The sequence below is a fragment of the Alligator mississippiensis genome, chromosome 3 (genome assembly GCF_030867095.1).
Source record: "Alligator mississippiensis isolate rAllMis1 chromosome 3, rAllMis1, whole genome shotgun sequence".
Taxonomy (NCBI): Eukaryota; Metazoa; Chordata; order Crocodylia; family Alligatoridae; genus Alligator; species Alligator mississippiensis.
The window spans coordinates 114,464,242-114,474,167 of NC_081826.1; the positions used below are offsets into that span (position 1 = coordinate 114,464,242).

The 9,926-nt window shown below is 43.9% G+C and overlaps 1 protein-coding gene across 1 annotated transcript; it reads left to right on the top strand.

The window, feature by feature from the left end:
- The first annotated feature begins 1,964 nt into the window (after positions 1-1,964).
- ARMH2 (armadillo like helical domain containing 2) lies at positions 1,965-8,286 on the top strand. The gene is made up of 3 exons (XM_059723519.1): positions 1,965-2,326; positions 6,130-6,341; positions 7,749-8,286. Exons 1-3 carry the CDS (start codon positions 2,064-2,066, stop codon positions 8,192-8,194), a joined length of 921 nt encoding a protein of 306 aa, XP_059579502.1. The 5' UTR covers positions 1,965-2,063; the 3' UTR covers positions 8,195-8,286.
- The last annotated feature ends 1,640 nt before the right edge of the window (positions 8,287-9,926 follow it).

Consider the following 9,926-nt stretch of genomic DNA (forward strand, 5'->3'; position numbering starts at 1 on the left):
ATTCACCCAAGGAACCTTGTCTGTCAGAAATGTGTAAGCTCTCTCAAGTTTTCTCACCTCTATCCTGCTCTCTGCCTGACTTCAGACTAACACGGCTAACTACCTCTCTCTTCTCAAAGTTTCATCACGTTAACTTTACAATCAACATAGACATAGATTCATAGATTTTAGGTTCGGAAGGGACCTCAATAGATCATCGAGTCCAACCCCCTGCATAAGCAGGAAAGAGTGCTGGGTCTAGATGACCCCAGCTAGATGCTCATCTAACCTCCTCTTGAAGACCCCCAGGGTAGGGGAGAGCACCACCTCCCTTGGGAGCCCGTTCCAGACCCTGGCCACTCGAACTGTGAAGAAGTTCTTCCTAACGTCCAGTCTAAATCTGCTCTCTGCTCATGGACAACTCTTTTTCAGCATCATGTCAGTTAGTCATGGTTTTTACTACTGTCTTAGAGCTCTAGGTTTTTACTATTGATGGTACTGGACAAAGCACCAGCAATACTATAGCAAGCATCTTTCAAGTACATCTAATGGTTCTCAACTTTTCTAGACCCAAGGCACTCCTCAGAAAATGCCAAAACTTAGTTTTCACTCTTTTTTTTTTTAACACTATAGATTCCTATTTGAAATCCCTGGGGGGGTTTTATGAATCATGTTTATACACCTAACAGTCTTAACATTGTGGGGCACCCCTTGAAAGGATCTCAAGGCACCCCAGAGTGCCACGGCATGGTGATTGAGTATCACTGGAGTAGATTGACAAATAAATGCATATTACGCCAAAGTAAATTACACCAAGGTATATGACAGACAAACATTCAGCTTATCCTTGAATAGCTGCATGGCAAAAGGCAGCTATTACAGTGCCTCATCATCCCTGTATGCTACGGAAAGATGTAATGGCCTGCTTGCCTTGAGGAAATGGCTACCTTGGGATTAACTGCAGATAGACAGACTCATAGATTTACCCGTGATTATTTCAGGAATAATTTTCCACTTGATTGGGTGTAATGTTACCCTGGGTTAGGAGTCTGCCTCATCTGTCCATGGCATTTTTACACTAGTATAAATGTATCACCTGAAAGTCTGGACAGATATGCAATACTACAGCTTTTCATGGAACTGGACTGAGCAACTGCAGGATACTTGCTTGCTAGTATCATTGGTCCTTGGGTGGTTGACTGGTTCAGTAGTTTCTAGCTCTCAGTGAGCCAGGGGAAGCTCAACTAGCAAATTGTTTTAATCAGTGAAGCTCAAAATACATACCCAAATGAGGGGAAAACAACAGAGGTGGAGGAAGATGGTTAGCCAACCCCAGAGAAGGGTGAAGCTGGTACTCTATATTGCTAGTCTCCATTACCCACCCACAGACTTCAGGCTAGATTTAATTAAGGCCTATAGATTTTTTTAAAATTAAACTAGGCCCTTGTTGGGGAGGGAAGGGACAGAAGAAAACATTAAGTGGTGGTATTATTTTGACTTCTGCAAAGTCAAATAAACCATCTTTTCTATAATCTTTTAAAAATACGAATCTATGATTTTGAAAACCTAAGAGGAGTCTTTGACAACCAATAGAAGCCACACAATGGACCTTGATCAGTTTATGAAAGCGTGATATAATGTGGTGCCTGGGACTTGGCAACCCAGGCAGTCCCTTCCAGTCCTATGTTGTTGTTCCTTCCCTCACTGTCCTAAAGTGAGCCTACAGTCCACGTTTCCCAGAGCAGAACTGTTCTTCACAGCACATGCTCTTTTAAAAGAAGAGAAGGCCTCTGCATTCAGATACATGGAGTTAATCATGCATTACAGGAAGTGAGAGCATAGAATAGTGATTTGGTAAGATAGATCTCTTATGGTGTCATTAGATTCCAATTGCAACAGAGACCCGGTTCCATTTTTCATTCTACTGATTAACTGTATTCCGAAGTATTGCCTAGTTACTAACACTTTAACAGTTTCCTTCAAAATTAGAAATAATACTCTGACTTTCCAGCTACTTCCTGTTTAAATACAGACAATACAGATTTCTGCATTATTAAGGAAGGCTTTGAGGAGCAAGGCAAAGTATGTTTAAGAAACTCAAAGGTTGTTATGAAACTTTCATTAAGTCCCTTTTCTCTTCTGAGGAGGATGAGCCTGATGATTCAACTGACAGTGTTTTTAACAGGCAAAATATTATAGTATATGGCACTCAGCTGAGAAGTACAGAGCTGCCCATGGAGCAGAGAGCCAAAGCGGCAGCTAGCATCGGACTGCTAGCATACACAGGTACCAGCACAAGCAGGGGCACTGAAATTGAAATTCTTCTTTGCTGTTCCAGGATAATTTAAGCCAGGATTTCATAAGCAGGGTAAGACTAGTCTCCCACATACAACACCGAAAAGCAGTGTATAAGGACCCAGTGTAATATCCAAACCTGTTCTCAGTAAAGCCAGTAAGAACATTTTTATCAATTTCAATGGGGGCAGAATCAGGCTATTAGCCCCCAAAGTAACTGAAGCTTGGGACACTGATAAGTTTGAAATGATAATGTACAGGTATGTAGGACATAGACTAAATTCCACTTTGAAGTTCAGTGTTGTAACTCTTAAAATTTGTGGTTGGGCTTTTTATCTTAACTCAAGGATTTGCGCAATTGCATGAGAATCTCAGTTTCACGTTAAACAAAGATAGGTTTCCAGCCCTTATGGTTATAGAAGAGAGCTTGAAAGAAAGCCTTCAAGGCCAAAAAGCAAATAAATCAACATTTATTATTTGGGTTTGGTTTGAAGCCACTCTAGTAATAGTTGGGGCTAGCAATACATCTACTTTTTATCCAACTGCCTGATGCGAGATCATGCTGTTGTAGATTATACCCCTTTCAGCAGAAGCTCTGCTCGAGGAGGACTCTTGATGCTAAGTCTCTGGTCTGAGACCCTGGCTTTCCCAGAAATCCATAGCACCAGCAAGTCAGAGTGCTCCTTCTTTGCTCAGCTGCCAGGAAGAAGGGTATTTGTTTCTTCAAAGAAGGTGGGAGGTCAGAGTGCTGACAACCCAAACAGCACAGCAGACAGCTCCGGCTTCAAAGAGCCTTTATTGTGCTACTTCAGCTCCCCCTGTGCTTCTTTGGAGTTCACTCTGTCCTCCCCGGGACTATTTATTTCTCTGTAGTCTGCCCTGCCTGGGACTACTTTTTTTTTTTTGTCCTTCCTAGGTTTTTTCTGTCCTACTGTTCTAACTAGTTTGCCAACAAAACTGTTACAAAACTATAGTAGTCAACATGGGGGCAATTCTCAGCCAACAAAATTAAATGTAAAGTCACAGGGAACCAATCAGGGAGCAGCCTCTATGGCTGAGCCAAGACTTGCCATCTGCCCCTCAGGGGAAAAGGACGCATTGGTGTCCTGCTTAGAAACTACACTAAAGCATGTGCTCTGCCAATGCTGCAGGGTAGAACTTAACCTATTTCATCCCACATGCCATCTCCACAGCAATGAAAGAACCCCCCCCCCCCCCCCCAAAAGTCAAAGTGTTACAGAAATAACAAGACATATAGAAGTAACAAGGTAGATAATCACCAGCAGGGAGAAGAAAGAAGCAGTCAACAGCTACCAGTTACAAAATGGCCACTTTAGAGCTGCAGCTGCTTGGCTCTGCCAGATTGAAAGAACCAACCCTTGGAAAGGCATGCTAGGTATAACCACCTGAAGGCTGGAACAGGAGTTGTAAGAGGGACAATGTGCAGGAAGCGGCCAGTGAACTTCCAGGAAGCTCTATGTGACCAATGCTCTGAGTACAAGTGTGCAATATGGTTGCAAGCAGTGGTCTTAGCAAAGGTATCACTGCTACAGCCAATGGATGAATACAGTACAGCTCTGTCCATGAACAACTGGGAAGACTCGATAGGGATGAAATTGTCAAGAAAAGCATAGCTAGGAAAGGAGCTGAAATAGTGTTTGCTTTTTATCAACATATCCTAGCTATTTTTTTCTTGTAGTTTAGTTTTAGCAGGGTGTTCTCACCACATTTTCTAAGCTGTTGCTAACTACTGTTATGTTTTCCCCCCTTGTGAGGAAAGGGGGGGGGGGGAATAAAAATCATAGAGCTGGGGTAGGCAAAATGGCCAATCCAGCTGGCAGCCAGACTCCATTTCCCAGCAGCCCCTACCTGCATGGCTGGGGCCAGTCTCCATAGAGACCCCAGCTGCACCTGTGCTGTGATAGCACAAGATTGGGGTTCCCATGGAGACCAGCCCCAGCCGCGCTGGCAGGACATGTGGCAGAGTGGGGCAGGGGGCTGCTCCGGAGCCACTGGGATCTTGCAATGGGGGCAGTTTGCTCGGGAGCCAGGGCAGGGCTACGATCTGTACCCTGCACACTCCAAGCAGGGGCATGCAGGCAGGGGATCGCAGCTCTGCTCCTGCTCCAGACCAGGCTGTCACTGCTGCACGGAACCAGTACAGAACCACAATCCCCCGCTTGCACACCCCTGCTCAGGGCATGCAGGCTACAGATCGCGGCCCTGCCCTGGCTCCAGAGTAAGCTGCCCTCATTGCAAGATCCGAGCGACTGCAGAGCAGCCACCTGCCCTGCTTGGCCACACGCCCTGACAGCATGGCTGGGCCTGGTCTCCATGGCAACCCCAGCCTTGCACCATCACAGTACAGGTGTAGCTGGGGTCTCCATGGAGACCAACCCCCAGCCATGCACAGGGGCAGATGGTAAATGGAGTCCACTGCCAACTGGATCCAGCCTGCAGGCCAGACTTTGCCTGTCTCTGTCATAGAGTAACATAGAGATACCTGTGCTGGCTTTAAATAAGTTATCTTAGGTCCTAGAAACAGCTTAGAAGCACATTGGATAAATTACCCTGCACTGAGCACTATGATGCGTTGGCAGGATTGCTTCCACTACCCTTGAGTTCCAGCAGCAGAGACAGCCTAGTGTAGAAACAGCTATAGTCTGCTCAGCAGAGGTGGGTTGTAAAGGGACTCTATCTGGACTGCAAAAACTTGGATCTTGATTAAAAGTGCTGTGTGCTCTGTGCTGCTGCTTGCAGCCATGAGGTACAGCATGTGCTTCGAGCAATTCTGAAAATCTCCAAGCACATGGAGCTTCCTAGTGTCACCCTTCGAATCATCTTCACTACAACTTCTGTTCCAACCAGCAGGTTGTTACAGGTTCTGCCAGCACAAAGATTCGAGAGTAGATGCACTCAAAGTTTTGACTGTGTAACTTAAGTAGAGCAGAGTAGCCACAAGTATAACAGCTGGGGGTTATGGAAGGTATCCTACATCTCCCTGACCTGCACACCTTCCCTTGATGAGAACGACTACTGGGTCAATACTGTTGTTCTTCCATCAGCCAGCCTCTGTTCCAGATTACATGGCTAGTCAGAAGGCATGCGGAGTAGACAGCTGGGATAGGATCCCAGAAGTGACCACCACTGCTATTATTCAGTGGAACTACTTTGACTGTGCTGCAGGCAAAGTGGGATGGTGGGGAAGGTGGAGAGAGCAGTACTATCTCCCATTAGTATATCTCACTTTGGAAATCACTCAGACTCAGAGCACAAAGTACCATCTCAGTATTCATGCCGGGGCCAAAGACTTGAGTCTCCCTCAGGGCACAAGTAGCCTTTGTTAAACTGTACTTTGCCATTGCCTTAAATAAACAGAGAAAGTAATAATGTGGGATAAATATTTTCTATACAAAAAAATACTGTCAGGGTCTGACTAAAGAACAACAGAATGTGAGCAGCAGGATGGCTCAGCAGGTTCTCAAGCCGTCTGCTCTCCACTTCAAATCGAGTTCTAAAAAAAAAATCTCAGATGACCCTCAAAGAGCAGCAAACAAATGTGCACAGCATCCTCCTTGCAGAAATGGCTGGTTGACATATTTATTTGCGTGCAGTCTGCACAACAGGCAATAGCAGATAATAACAACATGTGCCAGGTGTAGGCAGCACAGTGCCAAATGCTGAGTGATTCCAAATAGCTCCTCCAAGAAGTAGTTGTTACCATATTATGCACGTCCTTGGTGTTACCGCTTGCATAGCCTGGGGAGTTATGCTTAAACCCTCATTTTTTAACTTGGCTTATTTGCCAGTAAATAAGCCCATAAATGATCCCCCTTTAAATGCCTTTCTTTCCAGTTTAGAGAAAATAATCGTCTACCAGCTTCGTGCTGAGTCCATGTGTGGAGGCTTCCTGTTGAAATGTCTGGCATCTGAGGGAGTTCTAAGTCTCTATATGACAACACTGAAGTCTAAAACACTCAAAATCTCATCCTCATCAGATCACAGGCATTTTAAGTTAGAAGTGGTAGGGCCCAACATAGCAGCAGATGGGCCTCAGTTCTATGAAAGTAATGGGATACTTCAGTGAAAGATTGGCTTGTGGCTCTGAGCAGTGTCAGAGGAATCAGTCAGCTGGCATGTTTAGGTGTACAAAAGTTTGCCTGCATTTTTGAAAAGCAGGCCAGATCCCAGCACCAGTCAGTTTAAGTTCTTTCTGCACTCTGACCAGGGGTCAAATTGTTTCTCAGTTCCTGTCCTAAGGAATGTTGCTTTATATGACTGTCCCTGGCAAATAAAGTAGTTCCATATACATTTAATACACAACGTACAAACATCCTACAACAAGTATAGAAATTAGATACATGCATGCATGCATGCATGCATATTGTAACTATAAATATTATATTAATCATGAAACAAACAACATGACACTGTTGTGTATATACACAGACATAATGCTGTTCTCTGTGATGCTCCTCATTCTGTCATTTGCCAATGATCTCAAGTTGCAGCAAGAGAAGTTTAGGTTAGATAGTAGAAAATCTCTCTCATGAGGAGGGTAGTAAAGCACTGGAACAGACTACCCAGAGAGGTTGTGAATCTCCACCCCTGGAGGTTTTTGAGACCCGGCTAGACAAAGCTTTGTCTGGAATGATCTAGTTGAGCAGGGGGTTGAACTAGATCAGGGTTACCATACATCTGGGTTTTCCCGGATGTGTCCTCTTTTTGCGTCCTCTGATCTCCGCCTGGGAGGTTTTGTGAAATATGAACAAGTGTCCAGTATTTTGCTGGTAGAACTGAATTTCCCAGCTTGCCCTAGCAGCATGCATGTTTACCAAAGATCCAGGTTTTCCACTGGCTGCAGAAAAACATGGATTTCCCTCTTTACAGGAGGAAACTGCGGGTTTTCCCTTGCAGGCTGATCACGGACCATCATGGCAGGGGCACTGGTTATACAGTCTATACATTTGACAGCCCCTTAACAGAGGCTGAAAGTAAGTAGGAGGGGATAATAAGCCTGTGTAAGCACTCACTGTTGCAGTTAGCTGAAGTGCTGTTCCATAACCTGTAAATGACCTGATACTTAGCAGGATGAGGTGTTGTTGGCACATTTGACTTTGTAAAGGTGTTACTTGGTGCCTGATAACCTCTGTTGTTCTGAAACAGTCCAATTGAAACTCAATTGGACTGTCCCTTGCCAGGACTGATATTTGCAATGCTTAACTTCTTCTCTGAGTTCCTAAGGACTGTTTTTCCTAAAATCAACTGCTGTATATACATGTAAATTAATACAGTTTAAATTGCCTAATTCAGATTGCCCTAGTCTGCATTAACTTTAATCCTCATTCAACAAGGATTAGTTAATTCAGACTGCAGCCAATTTTAATTTTGACATCCATGTGTTCATAGTTAACAGCTATAGTCTGGATTAAACCTAGAAAACTGTACCATCTATAAACTGCCTTCAATTACAGGTGAGCCAAATGCTGGAACATATGCTTCAGAGTATATTCAGGACCTATATGATATCTTGCTGCTGCCAGATATTTCAGCCAAAGTGAAGATCCTAGTGCTGCAAGGGCTGGCTGGTATCTGCTACATAAATTACAACAACCAAAACAAAGCAAAAGACTTAAATCTCACTGATGCTGTTCTTGCTTGCCTTGAAGACGACAAAGTTTCCTCTTCAGATAAGCCAGAGGGCATCTTGGTTAAATCCTGGACCTGTTACTTCCTGACTGTCATGTGTTACAACAATATCCCTTACATTAAAATACTTCATGAAAAGGGAGGTGAAATGCTAGAAAATAAGCTGGAACTCCTGGCTAGCTTGGACTGGTCTAGTTGGCCATGTAATTATGCAGAATTATTATCCTCCCTTCTAGGGTTTCAGAAGTCTCAAAATACTTCCAATACTTAAAATGTATCAGCGCTCTTGAGAATTGTTATAATCTGAAGCTAACTGACATAATCATTTACATGGCATAATAAAAAATTAAGAATGTTAAACTGAATGCCATTTTTCCTTTTCCTCCCCATCTTCAAAAAACTAGTCGGGAATTAAAAACTAACCTGGTCTAATTACCTATCTAGGTACATAAATATTGAGCCTTATCTCAGCCAAACCTATCCTGTGCTATGCAGGTTCAAGAAACTTTACAGCTGCCAGCCTTACCTTGCTCCTGGGGCAAAGATTTATAGTGAAGATAGAAATTCACCCTTAGAATTAGACCGTGGTCTTGAGAATGTAAGGAGGCCAGAGGTTCTGATTTATAGAGCACCCAGGTTTTATGGATATGCATATAAATAAAGGTGCAAAAGAACAAACAACTTACACACCTACAGCCAAAACTGCCATCCTCCAAACCTCTGCTTACCTGCTGTTAAACCTAAAAGGAACCTGAAGTCTGGAAACATTTTTTTTTTTTTTTTTTTGCATCAGAGCTACCTAAATGCCTAAAGTTCTGCTTCTGCGCTTGCCCAGAAAACCCGAATCTTGGCATGACTGAGCAGTCGAGGACCCTTCTCAGAACCATCTCCAGGGATCCACAAACTAGATATTCCTCCACCTATTTTGCTTGAGGGTTTCAATCTGGCAGGCTCTCAGAGCATGTCCAACATGGTGACCTACATCAGTGGTCACTGTGGTTAGAGAACTCATCCAGGATTGGAAGCTCTAAGCTCGAGTCCCTTGGATTTCTGAGGGAATTCCAACCCACAGCTCTCATTTCCTAGGAAAGGGTCCTACCCACCAAATTACAAGATGTTGTGGGGGGGGACGGGGACACATTCAAGAGTCACTGGGCCACAGAATGGGAGCAAGACTGCGCAACTTCCAAGCTGCAGATTAGAGTACTTACCTGGGAAGGGAGTGTTTGGAGTCCAGTTCCTGCTCCAAGGACTGTTTATGTATTTTATCCAACAACTGTTTCACATGAAATACTGCAAGACTACATTCTAGAGTTAGGCATGTGCTAAACTCAGCAGAGGATTTCAGACCCTCTTTAAATCTCGTTATGTGCCTTTATGCATTCTCTGGGGGCACGTGTGCTCTAGTTAAAACTCCTGCAGCGTCTTGTGTATTCAACATCCTGCGGTTCAAAATGGCAGCAGGGGTGCTTTAACTAAAGTTCATTTGATGAGCTTTGAAGAGAGGGGATGCTGAATACATGAGATATGGAGGCTGATGGGGTGCATTAATTAGCATGCTTGAGCGCAGCAGAGCCATGTCCCCGCACATCTACAGGCACCAATAGAGTACCAAAGGCCTCCCTTGTCCCAATCAAAAATCTGCCATCATATACTCCTACAAACCTTCTAATTCAGTACTCTATGCAACATAAAACATTTCCCAAAGAAGGCAACCCCTATTCCCCCACTGCTGTATTTGTATTGGACGTCCCATAAAGCAGAAAATGCTTTGGGGAACTTTCCTATGAAACAGTTTCTAATTCTTTCCAAGTATGAAATAAAGCTCTCACCAATCAAGGAGCCTCCAGCTTGCTGGGAACTAAACTAAACAACATCCAAGAAGTTTTAGTTTAATGCACCAGAAAGACTTTTAAAGCATCCAGAAATCCTTCTTGTGCAAACAAGTCACAGTTGCAGCATAAAAAAGGACAAAAAACTTGGCATGTACAAATGCCCTAGAT

Bases quoted from the DNA above. Each gene is read 5' to 3' on its own strand.
- ARMH2 (XM_059723519.1), top strand. From the start codon at position 2,064: ATGTTTAAGAAACTCAAAGGTTGTTATGAAACTTTCATTAAGTCCCTT. The intron at 2,327-6,129 runs AGCCAGGATTTC...CTTTCTTTCCAG, and splicing joins TGCTGTTCCAGGATAATTTA to TTTAGAGAAAATAATCGTCT. The intron at 6,342-7,748 runs GTAATGGGATAC...CTTCAATTACAG, and splicing joins TGGGCCTCAGTTCTATGAAA to GTGAGCCAAATGCTGGAACA.